Source organism: Rhipicephalus sanguineus, chromosome 3, assembly GCF_013339695.2.
Source record: "Rhipicephalus sanguineus isolate Rsan-2018 chromosome 3, BIME_Rsan_1.4, whole genome shotgun sequence".
Taxonomy (NCBI): domain Eukaryota; kingdom Metazoa; phylum Arthropoda; class Arachnida; order Ixodida; family Ixodidae; genus Rhipicephalus; species Rhipicephalus sanguineus.
The window spans coordinates 212750107-212776776 of NC_051178.1; the positions used below are offsets into that span (position 1 = coordinate 212750107).

General features: G+C 46.8%; 1 protein-coding gene and 1 long non-coding RNA gene across 2 annotated transcripts in view; one reads left to right on the top strand and one right to left on the bottom strand.

Annotated features, from left to right (window-relative positions):
* LOC119386296 (arylsulfatase B-like) overlaps positions 1-26670 on the bottom strand; it is a 171572-nt gene that overhangs the window by 107524 nt on the left and 37378 nt on the right. The window contains exon 4 of the mRNA XM_049414296.1: positions 4756-4866. Coding sequence (XP_049270253.1) covers positions 4756-4866 — 111 coding nt within the window. The remainder of the gene's footprint in view (positions 1-4755; positions 4867-26670) is intronic.
* Positions 5521-12909, top strand: LOC119385250 (uncharacterized). The gene is made up of 3 exons (XR_005182142.1): positions 5521-5553; positions 6870-7033; positions 12863-12909. It is a non-coding gene; the product is annotated as an uncharacterized LOC119385250 (long non-coding RNA).

The window sequence follows — 26670 nt, forward strand, 5'->3', positions numbered from 1 at the left end:
GGAGAGCGACGGGTCATCGATCGCTGCCGGCGCAGCTCCTCATAGCTTTGGCAGAGCGTTATGACCTCAGCCACTGTGCTGGGGTTCTTGGCGAGCAGCATGGTGAAGGCGTCGTCGTCGATGCCTTTCATGATGTGCCGGATCTTGTCTGATTCGGACATGGTGGCGTCGGCTTTCTTACAGAAATCGAGGACGTCTTCAATGTAACTGGTGAATGATTCACCGGCCTGCTGAGCGCGTTCACGTAGGCGCTGTTCGGCCTGCAGCTTACGAACGGCAGGGCGGCCAAACACATTGATAATGGCGGTCTTGAAGTCGGACCACGTTGTAAAATCTGATGCGTGGTTGTTGTACCACAAGCCCGCCACACCCGCGACGTAGAAAACGAGGTTAGTCAGCTTTCCTGCCTCGTCCCATTTATTGGGGACACTCACGCGCTCGTAAATCGCGAGCCAGTCCTCCACGTCGGTGCCATCTGCGCCAGTGAAGACCGGAGGGTCGCGGATACGAGGCACACCTGGGCAGGAGGTCGGTGTAGGCGGGGCCGTTTGCTGGGAGGCGTCTTGAGGCATCGTAGGCGGCAGGGTACGGGATCGAAGAGCCAGGGGCATCGAATGAGGGCCGAAGTTGTTGTGAAAGCCCAGCACCCTCCACCAAATTATAAAGACGTTTATTAGCGGGCACTCGGCGACGATAAACGACTGCGACAGTCAAGGCGGGGTGCCGACTCTGAGCGCGAGGAGCGTGCTGTCCCAGAAGAGCGGAAGAGGACGACCCACTAGTAAGCGCTCGAGAGGGCGACCCATTAGAGGCTTCCAACGCTTCGCTACAATATATATATATATATATATATATATATATATATATATATATATATATATATATATATATATAGAGAGAGAGAGAGAGAGAGAGAGAGAGAGAGAGAGAGAGAGGGAGAGAGAGAGGGAGGGAGGGCGGGGGAGAAATGTGGAAGAGCAAGTCGGGCCCCCGCCCCCTCCGGTAAAATGAAAACTCGCCGCCTATGGCGATACGTGTCCTTCTGCAGTTTAGGGAGCCTCGAGGTGGCGACGATGCGTTGGTACGCGCTCCGTGGGGCGGCGGTGCGGCCACCGTCCTTTCGTCCGCCACGCGTTGGGTTGCGTTCGCGTGTAGTAGTCGCCGTTCTCATCCCCTTGCTGTTGTTGCGGCCATATGCCGTCATCCAGCCGGGGCTGCTTGCTTCGTCTGGAGATTTCTTCTCTGTCCACGATCTCCATCTTAGGCTAAAGCGCCCGCGGTCGCAGGGTTAGGCCTAGGCCTACCTGCGCTGCCTCGCCGAGGTTAGACTTACCGCGTTAGGGTTAGCTGTGCCGTGGTGTGGTCGGAACTGCACACACTCATACAGCGGGGAAAACGTCACTCACCGTGGAAAGTCCGGTGTCGGCAAAGCCCCCACAACGCGCTGCGTCGATTAACACATAATTTACTCTGTTTCGAGGAAAGAAACCAACCGAAAGCATTGAAAAAAGCAGGAGCCGAAATCAGCGCGTCCGCACTAGTCGGCGCCCCCTGGCGGTCCTCCAGGCGTTTAGGTTATCCCGCCCAGCCTTTTGCCAGACATGCATGGCCGCGACGTACGAAAGTGGCACAGTAGAAACGCGTGGATGAGCCTGACGGGGTTGTCTTCGCCCAGACCACTGCGCCTGCTGGCGACCCTCTTATAAAGCCGACGGTGCTGTCCGTCTTTTCCGCGAGTCCGAGTATCGTTTGAATATTGGTACCACACGAATCCGCGATCATATCGAGGATTCGGATCGACGCGACCCTAGCAATGGTGTAGCCACTCTTTGTGAAGGTTTATGTCGCTCTCTGCTAGGGGTTTTCAGTCTCTTGGCCTGCGTCCCAGCCTTCTGGGCCTATACAAGAGCAGCTCTGATTTACTCGATGAACACCTGAGGCCCGTGTCCTGTAGAAAGAACTCTGTGTAGTCGATGGCTTCCTGGAGGGCAGATTCAACGTGCTCGTCGCTGCTTCCGGCACACCAGATCGTTATGTCGTCCGCGTAAACGGTATATGTCCGATGCCTTGAATCTTGCCCATACGCTCCGATAGACCGATCATGGCGATGTTAAACTACAGCGGTGAAATGACGGACCTTTGTGGGGTGCCCCTCAGTTCCACCTTGTCCGTTTCGATCACGCCGGCTTCGTAACATATTTTTTTCTTAACAAGTATGTTCATGAGCTACACAGACATGACTGGTCTCAAGCGTACATTTAGCGAGGCACATTTTGCGACCGCCATGCGTTGAAACATAGCCGCGAAACAAAATCTATATTTCAAAATCGACATCCAGATCATTCTGCAGATAGGTATGGCTGTTTCTCGAATCCGCACTCCGAATCTTCTTCAGCCAATATATGATATATAAGAAAGGCTTTCTTTCAAATGGCAACGTTAGCTCATATCTTGATCAAGCTCATCTGCTCCCCACCCCCCATCCCTCACCAAACTTCATCACCGGCCCTTGCGGGACTGCATTTAGTGACTGCGGACCGCTGGCTGAGGCGAGTTTGAGACCCCCGATATAGAACGCCTTTGTACACCTCTATTCGCTATTTTCTGGTGGAAAAACTCTAGGCGTGCCTTTACTATCGCAAACACAAATGGACAGCAGAGCTAAGGGAAAGCCTCAGAAACTAAAGTGCTACGCCGCCGAAAACAAAACAAAACAAAAACTTTCGCATTATCTTACGCTATCATATTCATGGGAGGAGGAGGGCTCTAAAAGCCGATTGCCTATATATCATTGCACACATACCTGCCGCACACGGGCGACATATTTATAACATCGGGACTGGAACACGGTCAGGACAACCTAGCTCATTTTTCAACGCTCTCCTCAACTACTTTCGCCCAGAAATAAGATTCACACCCGAATATTCAACTAAGTGCATGAACTTCCGGACGCAACAATATATGTTCAGAACGGGGCATTCAACACGACTTTGTATGAAAAAGCCTCGTAATTCATTAATGAGGGAAAATAAATACTATGTTTTTATAGTTAGTTTGCTTCGAAATATTTTGCATGCACATAAAAATCATTACGGACTATTATTATTATTATTATTGTTATTGTTATTGTTGTTGTTGTTGTTGTTGTTGTCATTTGGTTTCAGAACAGAAAGGAAATGGAACCTCTTTTTTCAGTGGAACAAGAGTAAAAGCAGAACGAAAAACGTTTCGTTCCGACACCCTGATTGGGATCTTCGACCCCCTAAAAACAACCAACCCACCAACCAGTTAGTGTTTCTTGGTAGCTTGAGTGATAGGTGAACTTTTGCACCTAAGCAAGCGCAACGGAACAAACACGGGTAAACAGCACGGGGGTATCTTTGCTGCTCAGCAAGCTCGCGAAATCTATGAAGCACGCTGCATCAGCTTCTATACAGAAGCTGATGTGAGACCACACCTTCACTGGCTTTGCATGCGAAAGAAAAAGCTTATCTGAAGCGACATTGCAGCTTTCCGCGTTCGTAGCGCCGTCTGCACCTCTTTGTGAGCTCTGCGCATGTTTGTACATATCCATCGTTTTACATAAGTAAACCTTCAGTTGATGTCTATAGCGCCCGTCCTGTTTACGTGTCTCTTCTGTGTTCCGTTGCGCTTGCTAAGATGCGCAAGTTCAACACCGTGCGACTGGCCCCTGCGTCGAATGAGTGACAGGGCTGAGGGCTAAGTTTGGACCACCCGGTCAAGAGGTTAGGCAACAATGACTTCATTTGAAGCGACCCTACTTCTCTCTTCCCACAAGGCCTCACGTTTTGAGGCCGGTCAAATAAAATTTTGTTACCGGTCAAATAAAATGAAATTGTACTGGACGACGCACGTGCGATGTGCTACAGGGGTACGTACTGACACAAAATTTCGCGGACGAGATAGCCTGTGGGATCGATTCCCGTGAACATGCGTATATCTGCAAAATATCAATGTCGAATATGGCTTGCAAGGTATTTTATATGGATGTTGCAGTTCGCGTGCGTGATCCAACGCTATATGCCGCACCTCGCGGCATTGACACCCTTGAAAGTGACTGACGGTGACCATCCTACTTCCCCGACGTCACCAAGCTACTGCCGGTACAACAAGTTATGATGACGTCATAATCGCCATTTCTCTCTTGCCGCGCTTGCGTTAGCAGGCTACTTTTCGGCGGCGGCTCGCGAGTCCGTGGCCGCAGCGCACGCGTTGAAAGTTTTGTTTGGCGACACTGCTTTCCCATTTCCTGTTCGTAAGGACTTCTTGATGTGGACCGTGCGGAAGTGTGTCACAGTTCTGTGTGCTGACGTGGTCGAGCGTCGCACACGCTCGGTGGTGATAGTTGCACCCGACGGCTTGTCGTTTTTGGAGCTCTCTCAAGCCGAAACTGAGACCGATCGGTAATGAGGAGCCTGTAATTAATTAGCTGTCGCGCGCTGCAGCAAATGATGTGCCGTGTTATGACTAACATGCCCCCAGCGACACACTGCAGAAAAAAAAACGCGAGGGCAAAATTTTTGTGTCAGTACTCCTCTAAGGGGTTCAAAATTTCCTTCAGTGTCCACCCCCACAATTTTTTTTCCTACAGAGTTACCACGCGTGGGCTGCGAGTAAGAATTTTTTGGGAAAATTGTATTAACTACTAATATTTTACGAAATCTTTACCAATTTCACGACGTTTATTCAAACGCTTTGCTATTCCTGTGATATTTTACATATATATAGACTTACATATGTGACTGTGTGGGTAATGTAGTCTTGACCGTGATTCAGAAAACCAAAGTGAGTGCTGAAGCCTCTCCTCGTGGGCATCTGGTTCTGTTTGGAACACCCAAGATGCCACTGATGAGAGAGAAAACAAGAGAAGCAGGTTAGTAGTCCAGTTGGCTACCCTGGGAAGAGCGAGATTGACGTATGTCGTTACGGGTCCGTTGTTCTGCAGCTTATAACAAGAACACAGGTCAAATAAAGTGAAGAATCATCAGTCATGCATGTTCGGTGCACGCAATCCGCAAGGCGGGCACTTATGCCAGTAAATTACAGCTGTGGATTCTCAAGTTATATATGTGCAAAAGACTCAGTATGAAGTAGTGCGATCAAACAAATGAAATGAACCACTCAAGCAGGCTACAAAACAAATGGAACAAACCAATGGAGGACACTCTAAAAAAAAGACCGTTATTTTTACGGCCAATATTGCGTAAGAAATGCGGTGTCGCCATCGTAAACGTAAACTACGGTAAACCGCGCGCATGCACATTGGCTTGTAAGAGAGAAGAAAGGAAAGAGGAGGAGCGGCGTCATGGGCGCGCCTTTCGTTTCCCGCCGCTCGTGCACGCGCGTGGACGCTGCGACGAATGCTTGGCGCGCCGGCGCACCTTGCGTTACGGAGAAACCGGGCATGCGCAGAGCGGCGCAGACACGGCAAGGGACAGCCGGCTCGGCGCCCGATGCGTCACCAGTCTCGCCATTCTTGAAGGCTCTGCAATCGGTGTTGCCGTTGGGTCACGTTTTGTACACCCGCTGCAGGTACGTCACATTCTTTTCTCAAAACTTAATCGCGCAGTGACGCATGCGAATGATATGTGTGCTCTGGAAGTATCAGAAAGCCATTTCGTTTGACTGGCTGCACTTTGTGCACTTGCTCGAATGGCTTTCTCGAATAGACGTCTTGCTTTGTGTTTAGACCTCATGCACTGCTGTATACTTCGCCTTGCATGGGTACGCGCCGACTTAGTTCGCGATTATTTTTGTTGTATGTGCCAATGCAAGACAGCATGAATGTGAACCTTTGAGAGTTAGAGTTATAAGGTGACGTTTATCCAGAAGCGGTACCACTAGTACCGGCCACACACAGCACGCAGTCAATATTCGCTACATTCAGCGGGTATGCTGTATATTTTCAACGGCGTGTTGTGTGCCAGCCGTGTAGGGTGGTTTGAAGTTCCCTCGAAACTGCAGAGCACTTTTGGTGCGCTGCAGTTTCGCGTTCGCGCTGTTTCCATCACGAAAAGCAGCCTGAAACGGTACTAGTTGCGTAAGCATATTTTTCTTCGTCGAAGCTTGCTGTAATATTTGTTGCTTCATGCTGTATAGTTATGTTTAATAGGTTCTTCTGAATCAGCAGCTTAAGGAGGATTGAGTTTCCACGTGTGCGCGCTTTTGATGTGCTGCGGTTTCCAGTTCTGAACTGTCTTGGTTTGTGTTGACTTTCCGAGTCTGCAGCGGAAGAGAGATCAATAGGTCTCTTTCGCTTAGTACACATTCTGTTAACTGCGGCATTAGCAACGTTTTTTTTTACATGTATTGCAGGTTGCATGTACACTTTTTAATGTTACAGCTCGCAGGGCGACTTTTCCGAACTGCATGCCCGTATGCCTAACTGTTGGATGCGTGTCGATTGCATGAGATGTTTGTCGAAGTCATGCAGAGCAAGTTAGATGGTTACAACTGTAAGCTGGGACTTGAATAATTCATTCGTTTTGTATTCAACCTACATTATCAAAATACATTTGTATTTCAGCACTGAATGGTTGTATAGTTGCAAAATGTGCACCTCCTCTGTTAGCACACTAAGCAGAGGAATATACCTTGCGTTTCTTCAAAGTTTCAAAATGTGAGAACAATTCTTGAAGTGAAAACAGATCATACTTGAGGCCACTTAGCATCATTTTGTTGCAGTTGTATCAGCATATCATACAGGAGCTATGTCAGTACGCACAATTTATTAGCACTAGTTTCATTTTTTTCTCTGGCATTCATTTGCACAATACATGCTGAAATGAAAAATGGAACGGCTTGAACTATTAAGAATGCCATTTCATTGTCAGTGCTCTTAACCCTAGGTGGTGACCTGTGGGACCCAGAGGAGTACCTTCTTGTGGTTCGCCACGTGTTGGGAGCGGCTGAAAAACTTCACTACAGTATTCTGCATGCTATTCACCAGTTATATTTCTTTTCATCCCTGTTATGCTGAAAGATTGTGGTCTACTCTGGAATTTGTTCAAGGGTGTGTATTAAATAATTTTGGAGAGAATTTTCTTCTCCCTTTTGTAGAAAAAAAGCTGCTAACATAAGCATTGTTTTTTGATGTTGGTGTCAAGGGATCTACAAAGATGGTGTCTTGTCCTTCACTCTTAGATGGCTGACGCCAAGCCAGTGAAGCGAGCAATAGATTTAGGCCTGGCTAGTGCATCGATTATCGTCTGATAAAGAGTATGCGGCACTGGTAATCACAAAAAACGGTCCCACTGAGCTTAATATCGAACGATATGACAATAAAATCAAGCAGACAAACCTATGGTGATGAAAACCTCGCGAAACGGAGCGACGGAACTCGTACGTTTCGCTCGGCCAGCGAGACGGCGTTCACTTTAAAAGAGACGGATACTGCAAACGAGCTCTCACCCGGAGACTAGATGTTAGGCTTGCTGTCTTTATTTCTCGAAGCATCACGTGGTGTAGCGACGTTATCCACGCGTTTACGGGGCAATAGGCCCCGACATGTGCCTCCGAAATGTACATTCTGTAGCATCAAAACAATCCCGGCGAAGCAGAGCATAGTTTCGATAGATAGATGTTCAACAACATATAATTAGGTGGAGCTGTGAAAGCGCCACAGCCGTGAAATAGGTGGTAGCTGGCGCCATCTAGAAGGATTAAACGATACTAAAAAAAAAGGTGTTTCTGACTGCGGCGGCGTACGTTGATACTACGCTATACATTTCGGCGAGGTGGGCCCATACATGGATTACTCAATGACACCGGAAGGTTCATACACATTTTATTAATACGCACACATTCACTAGGCAGACACACTCACTGATTTCAATACACAATTCATTCATATGTATACTACCTATAACATGAACAATTCACTACAGACGCGTACGTACAGACGTGTTTACACATACCCCTCTATGAAGCGTAGGCCCTTATATAGTCACTGAATTACGGCGGACCATGGTGGCACAAGCGATGCGTCATTTTTCTTGAACTATTTACCATTTCATCGCTGCAACCATACGCAGACATTATTAAATTGTAGCTATGGCTTAGCCAAGCGCACCAGTTGATCTAAAGCCGCATAATAATGAACGATATAATTACAGAGTTGATTAAGTTAATGCGAAAACGACCATATAGAGAACCGTACATACCATTCCGACGCCATTTTGAAGTGCCATCTTTCGACAGCGGCCACAGATAAAATTTCCCTCTCTGATTTCTTTATTTTTTATAGTTACTGCGGGAGGGCGCAACACTCAGTTCAGATTCTGTCGCCTCGTTGAGTGGTTTGCGGGTTTGCGTCGACTTCGTTGAGTGGTTTATCGTTGACATCTGTTCACATTCCATTTAAGCGTTGGCCACAAGTATGACGACGAGCCATGGTTTCGTTCAACTGCTAGCCTTTCAATGCCAATGCTTCTGATGCGGTAATGGCCGTCTCAGTTCTGTATACGTACGTTACAACGCGGGTCGAGCGAAGAAACAAGGCAAGATGGCCTCGCAGCGGACGGTGTTATTTCGAGAGCGATGTCAGTGGCTCTTGGCGTCGCGGCAGCTTGATTACTTGAGTAGAGAAACTATAGTGCTACACCGCACGAATTCGGAATTATGGAAAATAACGCTACCCACCAGTGTTGCGGAATGGGCGCCTCCATTCCATTCCAATTCCATTCCGGGGAATGAGAACTTGCCGCAGTCTCATTCCTTTCAATTCCTCGGAATGAAAAAACTTAGCCCATTCCCACTCCGGGAATGGCCGGGCAGTTCACTTCCATTCCTGTAATTCCTCAACGTAGGAGAGGCACCTTGATACTTTTATCGAGTTAAGAATGAACGTCCCATAAAGCCGATGTCATCACATGCATTAAGAACTGCAAAAGTATACAAAGCACGTTACCAAGGTCGAGGGATAGTAGCTTGGTGACATATCTCGTGCAGTACAACCACCCATACTAATTCCCACAGGGGCAGTTCTCCCGCTACCTATAATATTTGCATGGTCAGCATAATGGGGAACAAAACCCTCTAGGTCTGCCGGTATTAGTTGGAAGAGTGCACCGCTCGGGCATCTTGTGCCTTTGCATCGAATACGGAACACAGGGCCGCACTGCTCGTCAGCACTCACGCTTGTCAAGCGCGCATGGCAAGGATGGATGGGGTGATAACTTTCTGTGTTCGCCTGTGCGCAGGTATGCAATGTCTTCCTTGTCGCAAAGGTTATTTACGTGAGTTAGGTACTGCGCTGCTCGTGAGATAAAGATCGGGCTGTGCATAGAGTATTCGCCACTTTCGCGTGGGGGTATCAATGGGAACCAACGCGCGCAGGGATAATTTGTTTCTCCCTTCAGTATCAACTGGGATAATGCATTTGTTTGTACACTAACTTATGCCTCGGTTTCTCTTTTACAAATTGGCAGATCGTTCACATTTTTACATCACGCCTACCCTTGGCTCTGGCTAACTAAAGGTGGACCTAGAGAATGCGTTGTGGCCTTCGACTTCGAAAAAACATGTACTCTGTCCGACATGACTAAATTGAGCATGATATTAGAGTAGTAGCAATTAAAGGTGTAGCAAAATACGTTCCTTCCCAATGCCCTCATTGCTTGGCGATGCGGACACGGGTGTGTGCCGAGTGGTAGCAACCGAGCAAAGAAAATATGCAAGGAAAAAGGATAGAGATATTAATGAATTGATCCCAACCCGGAGCAGTGGGAGTGCGGGCTGACCAGCTCTCAGCTCGAGACTCGGGAACGCCTGATCTCCCGCGCTAGAGCAGCAGAGGTGGCTCGCAGCTTTTTGAACTTGGAAGAGGCCACCCACCTTTATTTTATTTTTATCGGTTCAAACAAATCTTTTACAGCGAAAGCTGTTATGAGATCATTTCAACGGCCGTTTTTTGGCGCCGTAGTTGTCCGCCGCCGCCGCCGCCGCCGCCGGTGTCCGTAACCGCTATCGCACGAAATAAGAAAAAAAGGAAAATAAGAAAGAATTCTAGGATGGAACGAGGTTCGAACCTGGGCACTCTGCGTGGGAGCCCAGTGTTCTACCTCACAGCCATGCCGGTGCTTGAAACTGCGTTGCAAAAAGACCCTATACAGGCTTCATGTCGGGAAGGAACCACATTAACATATGTAATGTAGTGTGGTAGAAGAGTAAAATAATAACCAGGCGTCACACAAACGCGAATTCTGTAACCGGGCATCGCACAATGCGAATTGCGCAACGAGTGGGTTGTTGAATGCTTCCAACCCATTACAAAGGCCTCTGCGATAATTCTTCATCGTCATCAGCCCCAGCATCAAAAAAGTGCACATAATGCCTTGCAGGTGTTTAGCGAGTACCACGGGTCTCCGCAGAATGACGAAAAATTGCTTAGTGGCTGCTTCCCTACTTCACAAAAATTATGATGATTTATACCGTAGTGGGTTCCTCGCAAGTGCACTTCTATTGATTGCCAAGGAAGCCCATAAGGCTCTCATGATCCATTTCCTCAGGCTCTCAATAAAGTTAATTCCCTCTCTCTCTCGCTCTCCGTTTCTCCGGTTAACGTATGTTATAAAGCGTGGTGGGACAGTTAAATAACGACCGGGCGTCACACAATATGAATTAGGTAACTAGTGGGTCGTTTAAAGCTTCCGACCCATTACAAAGGGCTCAGCCATAATTCTTTATCGTCAGCAACCGTCGCATCAACAAAATGAACATAATGCCTTACAGGTGGTACCTCGCTTCTCCGCAGAATAACGAATAATGTCATGGTGGGTGCTTCCCAACTTCCCAAAAATTATGATTTGTGGCGTAGTGGGCACGTTGCTGATGTACTTGTATTAGTAGCCATAAGAGAATTTATAACGGGCTCTAGAAATGTCGCTCTTCCAGCTTTCGCTGTGACTGTGCTGCGCTTTCCGCGCAGGTCTGCCGTTTTTTTACAACAACAACACGTCCGGCAATCGGTCACTAGTTCTTTGGCAATCACTACGTCATAAAAAGTGCTTAGGTGTCCTCGTGATTTTTAAATGCTGCAACAAAGGTCGCAAGCAGTGCCAGGCGCAAAAAGAAGCTTTATTTTGGTTTAATTAATCGAAATTTTGCTACGAAAAGTTATGAGCTAAACCGGCGCTTCGCCGTTTAGTTTTTAAAACCCGAAGTGTGAATAAAGGCTGCTTCAACGGTTGGTTCTTTAAAAAAAAAGAAAGAAAAAGTGAGATTAAACAATTGCCGTCTACCTATGTGTTGCGTTTTACAAACATGAGCTGCTCGAAAGAGGTGTTTGACAACCGATTTCGCTTCGCTGTCATTATCAGGGATGCCGTAGAATACACGCGTTCCACGTCAGCTGACGTTGCATTCACAGTGAAAACTGCCCTTGCGAGGCGGGAGAGCAGGAGAAAGCGGCTTTCGTTCGCTTTTCAATAGGTCAGGGGCTTAACCGTGTCTGCGCAAATTCCCTCTGAAAGGTAAAGAGAAATTTCCGCTGCAATAGAATTGTCTTGGTGGGCATTATCATTTTGCCTGATGTTTTTAAGCATCAGTCTGCTTGGCCCTGCTTCAGAATCTGCATTCGCGACAGTGCTGGCGCTGTCCTGCCCTAACAAAAGAGGCCTCCTCCCCAGCACAGCAGAATGCATCTGCTCGGCTGTTGCAGCTGGACACCAAGAAGATTTAAACCGTCCATGTGCTTGCGAACCGCTTCTCCGGGCTACGTTGTAGGCCTTTAACCGCCTCTTTGCAAATAAGTGTGCCTTTGCTTAAGGTTTCCGCAAGGGACACTTCGATATTTCGCAACGCGGGAAGCAAAAGTCCGACTGTCTCGTGCCTTTTCTGCAGCAACTCCGCGGCTTCCTCTACAGGGGGGAGAAGGTCAATCAAGTCTGTCGCCAGCCTCAGTTCATATTTAGACAGTTTAATCTTCTTGCACGCGTGCAGGGTTTCTGTCAGGCCTGGATGACTCGAAAAAGTGGTAACGAGCTTTCTCATCATTCGCAGCTGCGAGTTCCACCTCGTCGCGTTGTGAGATTCCAAATGCAGACCGGCCACATTCAACACTTCTTTCGTGTCGGCGGTGCTCTTGCGTATAGATGCAACGATGGCACCACATTTTCGTACGACGTTCTCGGCATTTGTGTCCTAAAATAAAGTGAGGACGACAATTTTTTGGCTTCAGCACCACCCCAAAATTGAGTCAGCAGATTCTTTCACACTGTTAAATTTGTTCTTTTCTTCTAACATATCGAGCTTCAAATATTCAGTGTCTTATAATAACAAAGGGCTGCGCTACTTGGCAGGTATTCATGTTAAAGACAGAACGTGCATATACGGACAGAAGAGAGAAGTCAAGACACCACAAATGTCTGTGAGCACAAACGCCGGCGCTGTTTGTGGTGTCTTCACTTCTCTCCTGTGTCCGCGTTTGCACGCCCTGTCTCTTTGACATCAGTGCCTTGCCTGCAGCATTAAATGCCCCATCTTCAGGTCAGCTCAGCGCACGACCTGAAGTTCACGTCGTGCGCGTCAAGCCGTTTTATGCGTGTTGAGGAGCCTCAGGACTCTGCTTTTTGAATGGAAATTTGAGTGAGTTGAAACTTGACGGGTGTCAATTATACTTCATGGTTTTGCATGCGTGTATATTTACACGCGTGCAAAATTAAAAAAATTTAGGGAGGGGGTTTGAACAGCCCCTCCCATCCACCCACCCCGGCTACGCCAGTGCCGTTCGGGATAAAACTTCGGCCCCAGTAGGTCTTGGTTGTGGTTGAAAGTGAGGAAGTACGTGATCCAATGTGTCGTTTATGCTTGATGGTACAATTCCAAAATATTTTCGTTCAAGCCCCAGAAATTTGGACACCGTAGCGAAGGCAGCTCAAGACTGCGGTGCCTTCGAAATGCCTCCCGAGTCGCAGACACGACAAGGAGAATGATGCGACACAGCAGACTGCCGTCGAAAGATCCTCAAGGGTATCGGCAAGAGCAGCAGCAGCTGGTAGGTTTTATGCCCTCGTTAAATTAACCTGAAGTCACCGTGAGATTAGCTATTGCCTTTGACTCGAATGTGTAATTTGAAAAGTTTAGTGATGTTTGATGATTGTTCAAGCAGCCTGCCATCTAATTGTTCCGTAAGTACTGTGCTCTCGATGTAAACGTGCTTTTATCTAAGACATTTAGTGCTGATATCGACTGCATGCACATTAGAGAGAGTTCTTACAGCTCCATGAAATCCTGGAAGCTCTGGAATTGTGGAAAGAAAAAGATTTCAAGGGCACTTGAAACAGGTCCAAACAGCTACCCTAGTGCACTTGAAACTCCTTGAAAATGTATGTGCTCTTGGAATTCATTGAAAATCAGTGTTCGTCAGCAAGTGGTTGTAAGTTGGCCTGGCGCCGCTAAAAAGTGGTGAACTGATGAAGTGCTGCAATAAGGTAATCAGTAACAATGTCATTTTATGGCAATCAGACAGGCCATAGCAGCCCTCTGGATCAATTGCAGCTGACGAGATGATGAACTTGAAAGTGGTGCAACTGTAAGCTTGAAGTTGCATTTTGACACGATGTACTTAAAACCCCGAGCATCTGTGCACTTGCTTTGTCTGGAAGTTAGAAATTGGATGAAGTAATGTTTGCCGCGTGCAGACTTGTGCCTGCACTCGGCCATGCCGTCAGCAACTCCACGCGGTCAGCATATCCTTATCACCTGTCTTTTGAACTCTAGCCCCAAAAGCAGCACGCCTGTCTTCATTTTCATATACCTCTAGTTCTTAGTCAACTGGCCATCTGTGATGCTGTAAAGAACAGATGAGGCATTTAATGCTGCAGGCAAGGCACTGATGTTAAAGAGACAGGGCGTGCAAACACGGACACAGGAGAGAAGTGAAGACACCACAAAGAGCGCCGGCGTTTGTGCTCACATACATTTGTGGTGTCTTGACTTCTCTCTTTTCTCCGTATTTGCACGTCCTGTCTTTAACATGAATACCTGCCAAGTAGCTCAGCCCTTTGTTATTCTAAGACACTGAATATTTGAAGCTCGAAATGTTAAGAAAAGAACAAATTTAACAGTGTGAAAGAATCTGCTGACTCAATTTTGGGGAGGTGCTGAAGCCAAAAAGCACGTAATAGCCTACACGAATAGCTCCAAAAGACAGTGAAAGAAAAGAAAAGTAAGTACTGGCTATAGAAAAAACATTGCAGGCTAAAATGAGATTTGAGAATTCATAATCTATATATAAAGCACACGAGTAAATGTTTGCTCCTCCTTGAAAATGTACTAAAGGTCGTGTAGCTTTCATTTGTAAGATTTCCATGTGCATACTTTTTCAGAGTCCAACAGCATGGCTACTCCGAGTTCTGGCCGTTTGGACGCCCCATGCACATCATTAGAAAGCCCTGCATGTGTAAGCTTGAAGTTGCATTTTGACAAACTATTGAAGTACTTAAAACAGCAAATGTGAGGCCACATGTACGATCACGACCAGATGAAAAGCTCTATGATGTAGCTGAAGGTTTACTTCTATGGGGGCAGCATTTATGTTTGTGCTGAATACAGCATGCGATAACATTAAGAGCTGAAGTGGGGAGGTTGAAAGGGAACATTAAATGGGCATAATCTAACGGCCACAACGACCACGCAGCAGAGCCTGTTGGTGCATGCATGACTTTCAGCACACTGTTTAGATATGCAACTTCTATGGGGGCAGCATTTATGTTTGTGCTGAATACAGCATGAGATAACATTAAGAGCTGAGGTGGGGAGGTTGAAAGGGAACATTAAATGGGCATAATCTAACGGCCACAACGACCACGCAGCACAGCCTGTTGGTGCATGCATGACTTTCAGCACGCTGTTTAGATATGCAACTTCTATGGGGGCAGCATTTATGTTGGTGCTGAATACAGCATGAGATAACATTAAGAGCTGAGATGGGGAGGTTGAAAGGGAACATTAAATGAGCATAATCTAACGGCCACAACAACCACGCAACACAGCCTGTTGGTGCATGCATGACTTTCAACACGCTGTTTAGATATGCAAGCTTGCCACCTTGAGTAGTTGAAGTAACCTGTCAGCACCTCTTCCTTCAGTGACAGAAGCATTGCAAAAGAGCACACAGCATCAGTGACTGTGGTGCATGCCTGTCAGTCCTGTGTTGGAAGGTCAGTGGTTATTCTGTGATAATAATAATATCTGGGGTTTAACGTCCCAAAACCACAATATGATTATGAGAGACGCCGTAGCGGAGGGCTCCGGAAATTTTGACCACCTGTGGTTCTTCAACGTGCACCTAAATCCAAGTATACGGCCCTCAAACATTTTCGCCTCCATTGAAAATGCAGCCGCCGCGGTCGGAATTCGATCCCGTGACCTTCGGGTCAGCAGTCGAGTACCATAACACTAGACCACCGTGGCGGGGCTATCCTGTGATGTGTTTGCTCAGTCTGATGGAATCATGTTAAATGTAAGGTGTGGATAATAGCTTTTTGTGCGTCAGTGTGAGTGTCCATGCTCTGCAGGAGAGTATTTCTTGTAAAATAAATGGAATTACACAAAATATTGACAAAATATTTTTTGGCATAAGACAGATAGAGCACAAGTACTGCTGAAAAAGTCTTTGGTATGTGGCTTTTTACTGTGAAAATTGTGGCCGCCCTTCTGAAGTGGAGCAGGGAATGATGGAAATTAATACAAGTTTTTAAAATGACCAAGGTTTACAGATTAAGGTAGACATTTATCTGCTTCCATTTGATCATTTTCTTTCAGAAAAAAGAGTACATTTGACTGCTGTAAATTGAGCGGGTTTGTGGTGTTTTTTGTCATATTATTTTTCTCCCTCATGGTTTACACTTCAGCCTTAACATCTCACCCATTTCATAGCCCCTTTGACCCTGCCTCCCTTCATTTCACCCGCAATGAATTGTAGTCAAACAGGCGCTTACAAATGATATGGAATTTACTGACATGGGGAAAATCTAGGGTAGTTGGTTGCCACTTTTTAAAGGCTACTCTGGATCTTGCATTTGGCAGTACGCATGAGGTGCTTATATTGTTTTTATATGCAATTGTTGTGTGATTAGCCTCACGTTGTGCTAGTGTAGCTGCTGCTTTTTTTACTACGTTGACTGTCAAGGAATTATATGTAACAGTAAAATTAAACAATTAAAGGGACTGTCTACCGTCCTTCATCGCCTTTATGTTTTGTATGGCAATAGAAAGCGTACCGTCTGAAGTGTCCAACCTTGCAGAGGCTTCTCCGGAAAGCGGGTAGAAGTTTTTAAAAGAGACTTTTTTTTTATTGAAATAGAAAATAAATGAAGGAGTTGTCACCATTGCTTGGTGACGGCTACCCCTTTACACATAGCTGTTAGGATAACAAAATAAATAATATATATATATATATATATATATATACACATATATACAGTCCTACAAGTTCACGAACTCAGTAGCCATCGCAAATATTAGTGTCTTCAAAAAAATGCTGGAGCACTTTCATTGCTTTGTGGTTTATCCTAGTCGGCCATGGGCCTAGTATTTTCGCTAAGGAAAACGTTCGCTCAGAGTCCAGCGTGTGAAGTTCTTGTTCGAGTCGCTGTTAAGAGACTCTTTCTGTCTAAACTCTCTTCAAACGGTTTAGGGATGTCAGCAGCTGTGCTTACTGCACACAATGACAATGGCGATGTGGCGGTGAAAGTCAAAGACTAGAACCACGTACAGTTCTTGCAGGTTTGAAAATGTGTAGTCAGCCAGGCTGCTGTTTGCCCGGGAGGGCATGTAATCAAATCGGTGGTGTCTAATCCGCTGGCACCGACCGCCGTACTCGCATACGCGGCGTTTCTCCGCTGGTGGACTCAAGGATGACGCCAGCAGTGCCACCTTTCAATGCACGAAAAAGAAGCAAACACATAGAGAAGCTGCCAGAAGTGCGTGAAATGCAAACTTAAGTTAAAGATATTTGTTTTCAAGCAAAATAAGTCTACCTGCATGGGTCCTTTACATTGATCCATTGACACACATTACTGTTAGGTGGCACAATGGGTCATTTCTTCACCACTTTCAGGGCCAAGTTAAAAATATAACTCCTTGTTTATGGTACAAACGCTCATTGCTGCTGATGTGACAAACAATGTTCTAATTTTAACCGCAATTCAAAATATCTTTCTGAGCGGTATACAGTCGACTCAAGTTCTGTGCAAGCACTTCCTAGCTTTATAGTATATTGATGTCAGCACTTGCCTAAAGAAAATATTATATATCAAAACAGAACTTCTTCACAGCTAATACATTACTACCGAAAAACTGTGTCCTAATTTGAGTGATACAAGGATGTTTTGACAGACAGACAGACAGACAGACAGACAGACAGACAGACAGACAGACAGACAGACAGACAGACAGACAGACAGACAGACAGACAGACAGACAGACAGACAGACAACGAACTTTATTGGATCCTGAGGAGTTACTGACAGGACCCCCTAACGGGAGGCCGTTGTAACCGCTGGCCTCGCCCACGTAGAGGACACAACGCCGTGACGCTCCGCCCTTTCCTGGGCCCTCTGGATAGCCTGGGCTTGCTTTCGGAATGCCGTGCTTCTGATAGCCTCCTCCCATTCGGCTTCGCTGGAGAGAAGGGTTTTAGGCAACGCGGGACACCGCCAGAGCATGTGAGCCATGGAGCAAAAGGTTTCACTGCAGTCGGGGCAACCAGGGTCAATGTCCGAGTACATCTTACTGACAATGCCCCGTCTGCAATCTTACTGAGAAAGACCCCATCTGCAACATTCTCAGAGTAGCTGACTGAGCTCTGCTGAGCTTCGGGTGAGGAAGAGGATAGACTCTCCTGCCAAGTTGGTAATGCTTAGTGACCTCATTAAATGTCAGAACTGGATCATTCTGCTGAGTCCCTTCCTGCCCGTCCGGAGCCTCCACACCGTCGCGGCGCGTGAGTTCTCGCGCACGATCGTGGGCCAGCTCGTTGAGGTTTGGGAAGCCCTCGAGAACGTTCTTCCTCATGTGTGCAGGGAACCAAGTGATAAAATGAGAGCCGGGACAAGCCCTCTTCTCTAGAATGGAGGCCGCCTCTCGAGCGAGGTTGCCCGATTCGAAAGCTCTAATTGCCTCCCTCGAGTCGGTGTAAATGTAGGATGTTTTGAGATTTCATTTTTATTGGAAAATAATAGTACATTGCATTTCAGGCACCAGAGCCACCTGTACTTCAGCTGTACGGCACTGAGGAAGATGAAGGTGAAGGGCGGGAGCGTGCTGTAGAAGGCCTCCCGCAGCTTGGCGCAAGTCATCGTGAGATTACTGGACTGGAGGACACAGCGGTCGAAATGCTTCTGGAGATGAGTTGCTGTGAAGTTGCCAGTAACGACATCGGTGTACAAGTTAATACGGGCGTTGCGACATCTTCACAGGAAACTCTCATTGACCAGCTGAACACGGACGCTGCTGTAAAAGCATTTACAGGAGTGGAAACTATTGAATTATTAATGTCAATCGCACAGGCTGTTGCCAAAATTGATACTTTTCCCAAAAGGGATAAAGGTGTCCTGGAGCGTGTTGTTATAGTACTTGTGCGCTTGAAGACTTTTTTGAAGGAAAGAAGGCGACTTTAAGGGCTCGTTTTTCTTTGTTAGACAAACTATTAATGAGCATTAACAGACAACTCATTCAGACAACTCAGTCATTCAAGTGTATTGCCACGCTGTTTGGGATATCTGAAACAAGTGTGCACAGATATTTCTGCAACACTATACAACCTTTGGCAGCTGGGCTCGAGGCTGCAGTACCCTGGCCAAGCAAAACGGAGCTTGAGCGAAACGAGCCACGGTGCTTTGCTGCATACAGGGATGTGCGAGTTGCGCTTGACTGCACTGCAGTGCAGATTGAAAGATCTCATTGCGCTTCATGCCGCATTCTCACATAGTCTCATTACAAGGGTGTGCACACAGCGAAGGTTCTTGTTGGTGTATCGCCAGGAGCTCTCATAACATTTGTAAGCGACTGCTTTGGAGCGCGTGCCTCAGATAAAGCATGCGTTGACGAATCAGAAATTCCGAGCCAGCTTGAACCTTTTAGAGACGATGTCATGGTTGACAAGGGGTTTAACATAGATAAAAAGTGTACCACGTTGGGGATAGGAGTGATTCAGCCGCCCTTTCTTCGAAAGCAGGCTCAGTTTTCGGCACAAGATGCGCACAAAACTGTGGAGATTGCACGTGCCAGGGTGCATGTTGAAATGGCAATACAGCGTCTAAAGCTTTTTAGAATTCTTAGGAGCCCCATACCATGGGAAATGCTAGCTGTTCTTGATGAGGCAATGATCATTATTGCTGGCATTGTAAATTTGTCAGCACTTGTGCTGTCTGACAAGCGGTTCCTCCAACCTGCTTAATGGGCTACGTTTCACAGCATACACTCTAGAAATCATTTAAAATATGATGTAGGCTAAATAGCCTTTGATATGTCGTAGATGATGTGTGTGTGTGTGTGTCCACACAAATCTAGATAAAGTTATCTATCTTTTGAAATTGTCTGTCGGTACTTCTTTCACCATTTCATATAATTGCTCAAGTTTTATGTGCTGAAACTATGATATGATTGAGAAATGGTGTAGTGGAGGGCTTCGTAAATTTCGACTACCTGGGGTTCTTTAACATGCACCTATATTGAAGTACATGGGTCTCCATACTCACAACTCTTCTTGGCAATGATGGGGAAGCTGTAGGGACGGAGTATCTGCCGATGTACTCCTACGAAAGGTAATTAAGCTTGCCGCGCAATTAGTACTGCTGTGGAAAGTGATGGCCACATCACACCCACATTGCACAGCATTTCTCTGCTTAGAAAACCATTTGGGTGTGAAGTTCATCGCAAGTTTCGAGTAGAGGGTATGTCCAGAATAAGACGTGCGCTTTTGTGAAGGTACACACGCCATTGAGCATTTTAGGTACATACACGTAAAAGTAAAAGGCACGAGTTTCTCACATGTATAAGAACGCGAAATGACAATGCATGGAGTAAAACAATTATCTCGCTTGTTTGTGCTCCATCCTGTCTCAGAGAGTTTACTATAGAAAATCTAGTCTTTTTTTTTATTTCGCATAGACAGCATGGATGCAATTTGGGACCACATGCATTTGTGGTAGCATTAGCGTAGTTTGGCTCTGCAGCCTTCGCTTGATTGCAGAGTCTAGTTGTCCACGAGTACAGCATTTCGAAATGCATCTGCTGTAGCATTACACTCTCAGCTTTCGGATCAGCAGCTGAGCACTGTACCAGGGGCGTAGCCAGGGGGGGGGGGGGGCTTATGGGGCCTCAGCCCCCCCCCCCCCCCCCCGAAATTTTTCGTGTTCTCATACACCACCGACCAGGGGCGTCACCCGGGGGTGGGATTTGTTGGGCTTCAGCCTCCTCGCCACGTCCCCCCTTGAAATTTTTAATTTTTTTGTTCTATATTATACACCGCCGTCCGAAATAACCACCTTCACCGAAAACCACCCAGGATGTCGTCTAAAATGTGTTTTTTTTTTTCGAGCACGACAATGCCGTGGACAGTTGAAAGGTTCCGGAAGGTGGCTTTTCTGCAAGATTTTTTTCAACCATGCAGTTTGTGAAACAGGGTATCACTCTCATTTCTTTTTTGAACAATAAAAAGAAAATTGACTCTGGTACGATTATTCCTATTTTTACCTTACTTTCACGCAGCCGGCGTCTGCCATTGTGTTCTTCCTAACCTAGAACTAGAAGGTCTAGAAAGTGACGCACGTTTAAGTGCATTATTTCTTTTAAGGACTAACGTCCCCGGGTCTAACAGTTACTGTACATGCAGTTACTTCTACAAAGCAAGGTTTGGGAGCGGGCTAGTTAGTATTCCGTACTGCTAAATCTTTAGCGCAAAAAGTGCACAGCGGACAAAGAAATGACAAGTACAAGCGCTAACTTCCAACTATCGTTTCTTAAAGCAACACACAGATATAGACCTTTTTTTCGTGGGCGCCGCCATAATGCCTAGCGGGCGGCGCCGTCTCTGGTCTGGCAACCCACTGGCATGAGCGAAGCTCCGCGTTTGTATGGAAGATATACGTGCGGCTGCAGTTGCAGCCGGTTTTTAAAGACGATAGTCTTTCTTGGGATACTTAAACGGAGAAAATTTGGTCTGTCTGTCTTTCTGTTTGTCGGCACGTCACTCGATTCAGCCACTTGGCCAAAGTTGAACCACTTGCCCAAGGGCCAGCCATCTTGAACTGGAACGGCTGTTCATACTTGTGAACGTTGTCGATCAAAAAGTAAATATCACGCATATCTGAGGCGCAACATCACTAGGTAAGTATTAGGTGGTGTGTTCCTTTAATAGAAAATGCATACATACGTATTTCCAAAGACCCTGCATTCTTAAGCTGCGCTGAAACTTGCCTTCCTCCGTGCCCTCTGCACATGCTCATTGTTGTGTTTCGGTTTAGGTTCTGTATGTAGCGGCCGTGGTTCTCTATTGCACTGTACGAATGCCATGGGGCGCCGCTCTGGCATTCCTGTTTTACGCAGGCGACGTGTAAATAAAAGAGTGTGTGGAGAGTAGTCGTTGAGTGCGGACGTTTTTTATGCTTCAGCGCAACGCGCAAAACCACGTGTTCGGGCTGGTAGGCGTCCCCACCGGTCGCGTTGCTCACCGCCGGTCTTCGCCTGCTGCTGCGCCGGGACTACCAGCCCGCAACACAGCACTCATGTTTCCCGACGTATTGCCAGATGGCGTCCATATCTCAAGCAGCGCCTCTTCTATCGTCTTTAGACGACATTTGCAGCGAAGCACGCAGATACGCGGCCAATTTTTTTTTTTCGTTCTGGCGCATTGAATTTCGTGTCAAGTGATGCGGTCTACGCGGGAAATGAATCTGTGAGACGTCCTGAAACGGTTTGATCCGCTCAGGGTCAATGATGTTAATATACGGCGACGCGAACGTCTCGCAAGTGGTCGATATCATATATTTTCGGCACTGTCCGTTGGAAAACCACGTAAATATTTCGACTTGTTCTAGCAGGGCAAGCAAGTGCCACCACTCCTAGCAGATACAATGAATACTTTTCGTGGACTGTATTCTTCTAGTTTCTTTTTCCACGACTACCGCTCGTACATACGGTTGTGCGTGAGCACGCAGTCTCGATTTCGTGGCGCGGACTGCATATGTTTGTTGCTCGCGAACAGTTGCCTGTCTTGTTTCTCAACTTTTAAGTGACCGCTTATTACTCACTATATTGCCCAGCAGTGTGAACGAAGTTAGAGCTGTTTACAGGGATGTGCTGGTACATATGAAAACGATGCTGATGTTGACATGCCGGCGCGCTGCTGACATGCAGGCGCGCTTCTTTTTTGTTTCAAGAGTCGTGATATTTGATTGGATTTCGGCGGCGATAAGATGAAGATGGTTAGAGAGTTTCTTCTGCCGGTGAGGCACGAAGCGCTCCGGGGCTTGAGCCTTTGATCGACATCGGAGGTGATTCGCGTTTTTCTTTTGTAACTTCATCTACCAGATGCACTGCTTCTGCAAAATTCTTTCTGTCGTTCGCAAAGCTAAGCAGCAAAACTGGCAGTTCAAGAAACACAACACAAGCGTACCAAAGTGCTTTTTGTATCACGCTTAGAAGTGAATTAACTATGTTGTATATCATTGCGCGACTTGTCGGGCACAGTTCTTGACCACGTAAAAATTTGTCTTCCTGAGGTAGTTGTTTTACACACGAAGAGGCAGAACTCTTTTTTTTTTCCTTTTTTTTACCATTCCGCTTTCATATGGCTCATCGTATACGATACACCCCGCTGTCTTACGGACGTTGTAACATCACGACAAAGACCTCGCCACATCCTTTTCATGTAGTGTTCAGTGAATATTCGTGTTTATAAGGCTGGTACGGAGCGCAAATTAAATGTATGATGCCGGTTACCCCGCTGCAAAGTGAGCGATTTCTCGTCCGTGCGAATACCGGTAAACATCAACTACAGCGATCACCGTGTTGAGCCGAGCTACGAAGCTAATTGTTAGACCAAACACGTCATATTAAAATATAATTATAAAACGAAGCGAAAGCAATTCAGGCGGAATCCCGGCCGCGGCAGCTGCATTTTCGATGGAGGCGAAAATGTCTGAGGCCCGTGTACCTAGATTTAGGTGCACGTTAAAGAACCCCAGGTGGTCGAAATTTCCGGAGCCCTCCACTACGGCGTCTCTCATAATCATATCGTGGTTTTGGGACGTTAAACCCCAGAAAAAAAAAGAAAGAAGCAATTCAGGCGGCTACACGAGTGGTACTAATGTTTTGCACTTAACCGGACAGGGCCGTACTTGACCGCATATGTTTGTTAGCAAATCTGGCCAAATCCCATTTACATTTGACTGCGTGGAACACTGGGAATTCCGGATATATTGCGGCACTTGCCGATGTAGAACCTGTAACGTAACACGAACTATGTACCTTGAAGTGTCCGCTAACACTCCGCGTTTGGTGATGCACGTCGCATACCTATTCAGACAACAGTTTCCTTTTTTCTAAAGTTGTTAGAACAACCGAAACGGCACAGTGGTTTCCCGTTGACCTTTCGCAGGCTGATATCGCAATAAAAGAGAACAAAATCCGCAGGTCGACCTAAAACACGCAAAAATTGTTCGAAAACGCCACTCATCAAAGTACCAGCCCGGACACTTCGCGCCATCGCGCACGAGCCTGAAAGGAGGAAAGCGCTGGCTGCCAGTCCGGTCCTCCTCGCCCGATGCAACGGTCTATATATATATATATATATACCTGTCACATGTGATTACAACGATATCAGTCAACGCGCAAGAGAAAAACCTAAACAAAAAACAGCAAAAGTACGCGGGACCAACACGTGCGGGTGAATTTAAGTAATCTAGTTGCTTTTTTGTTAGTGCGATGGATGGCTTCCTGACGCAGCTTCCATGAGCAATCGCTGGCGCCTCAATGATGATCCTGGTGCTATCCTTAGGGTGAGTTGCCAACACTGTTGTACTGTCAAATAAAGGCACACATTTGCATTCCGCGCAATGAGCCGCCAAGAAACCATCACAACCTTTTTAACACGAAAGTGTTTTATGCCGGGGTCTTTTAACACGAAAGTGTTTTATGCCGGGGTCCACCAAGACTTCAGTGACGTATTTCCGTCACGGAAATGACGTCGAAAAAATATACGCGATCAGATGGCAAAGAAAAAAAGGTACCGTCAACGGGCATCGAACCCACGACCGCTCGGTCCGCAACAACAGATGCCGGGCACGCTATCCACTGCGCCACAATCACAGACTCTGGAGGCTTTACAAACGCGCCTTTTATATCTACCACTCTCCCGGTCGGCTAGGTGGTGTCGACCTCTGGGAGTGGTAAGGTAAAGTAATTCGTCATTTCTATGGCATCCGCGATTAGCACCTGCAACGCGTTACACGTCCGTCCCGTTCGGAGCGTTTTCAATAGAAGTTTAAATTTGTCAATGTCTTAACATACCGCGAGGTGGCGACCTTTGCCCAAGCGTAGTAAAAGCGTCGGCCTCGCTCATAGCATCACGGTAATACAAACCAAAAATAGCTCTGCACGCGCGCCTGCCTCACCTGGCTGTAACACCGCGTTCCACGCTCACGCGCTTTTTCACTGTCTGCTTGTGTTCGAGCAATCTCATATTCAGGCATCTGCCTGTCTGTCCGACGTAACTTTGACCGCAGGACAAAGGTATGTTATACATTACGCCCTTCACACATTCAACAAATTCATTTCGGTGCCTAATGTTACAGCTGTTGGAAGGCCTTCTTACCGGACTGGTTCTGGCACATAACTGCGACAACAAGGCGCAGAAAATGCAACTGAAATCCCCGCTCTTAGACCAATCTTTTTGAGATTGTGTGATATACCATGCAGGTATGGAATCACAGCCACCTTCTTACGAACTGTTGCCTGCGTATCAGTGCACGTGTCACTGATCTTCGAAAACTTGCGCAACTTCTCTGAAACAGATACCAGCAGGCGGCGTGGATATCCAGCTGCCTTCAAACAAGCAATTTGCCCGCGGAAGCTTTCTTGCATCGAATGGTAGCAAGGCTTGGTCAATGCGTTGTGTAAAACAGGCACGAGCAATTCCACGCTTGCTGTGTGCAGAGGCAAAAGGTAACACAGGTTTTTTTTGCACGAGGCTCATATCTCCAGCATACATGGCTACTCGAAAAGGTCTGAGCCTCAGGTCCAAGAACCTCTAGAATCCGTCCTTTTTTAGCAGTACTTCTACAAGGCAACTTTTGGCCCTCACAGATCACCTCGCCAGACGAATAGTCGGTCCGCTCACACACTGCATGCGAATAATCTTTTTATCCTCAGTTCAGATGAGCTGTTAATCCCCGGGGATTATATTTCACATTTATTTAGCGCAAGGCGCGAATACTTTTTTCGCGTGTTTGTTTTCCGTGGTTACAAAAAAATCGCGCGGAAAAGAACACGACAAAACAATATTTAGCATTCCGTGCCTCACTGTTTTCGCTGTCAGTGCGACAACTAAATACAAAATACTAAATACAAAACGAAAGGTGTTCAAGCTGCTGTTCGTGAGACATATCCAGCCGCACTCTACACTCACTGCACCAGCCACTCCCTTAATCTACTTCTGTGTGCGGCATGCTCCATCACAGACATTTGAAATTCTTCTCGGACTCTAAAAGCGACGTCAGTCTTTTTCCGTAAATCTTCTAGCCGCTCACACGTTTTGCGAAAAATGATAAGCTTGAGCTGTACTGAGTCTACAAGGCAGCGCCTCTTGGGACTATGCGAAACGCGCTGGGTCGAGAAGCACGATGCAGTGCTTCTCGACCCAGCATCGAGAAGCACCAGCCGTCACCAAATCACCAGCCGTCGAGCCGGTGTCCGGAAGCAAAACCTTGGGAGCAATGCATTCGAAAGCGCGGAAGAATATTTTCGCAGAACCGTGTTCATTAAGTTCATGGACCACGTACTACCCCAGTTAAACCAATGGTTCGAAACGCACAGGGCACTTCTAAAGTGTTTTTCAGTAATTGTACCATCCTCAATACCACCAATTCAAGATGATCGGGAGAAAGGAGCAGAAAGTCTCCTGATAGTTTTTGCGCATGACGTCGAAACGAGGGCTGGTTTGGGAGAACTGCGACTATGGTGGACAAAGTGGACGAACGAAGCGGCAAACCATCGCCCCAGTACAGGAACCGATGCCCTCTCTCATTGCGACAGCAGGTTCTATCCGAAAGTGTACAAGCTACTCCATATTCCAGCCACCCTTCCAGTGACCACCGCCAGCGCAGAGAGAAAGTTTTCAAGCATGAGGTTACTTGAACTACTCACGCTCCACGATGTCTGAGGAACGCATGGTAGGCCTGGCACTTCTGTACGCCCACAGAAATGTCCATATCAGCGTGTCGGAAGTCATTGACCACTTCGCTAAGCTTCCTCGCCGGGTCTAGTTTGTCCTTTGATACGGAGCAGGACAAAAATCAGCGCAAACAGAAGGAAAAGACACTGCTGTTTCAGAGTTCAGGTCAGTGAGCCCTTAATTCTGACGCAATATTATTGTTCACCAACTTTTAAAGCTGTGAGGATTTTGTAGCGTTTAGCAGTTAACAC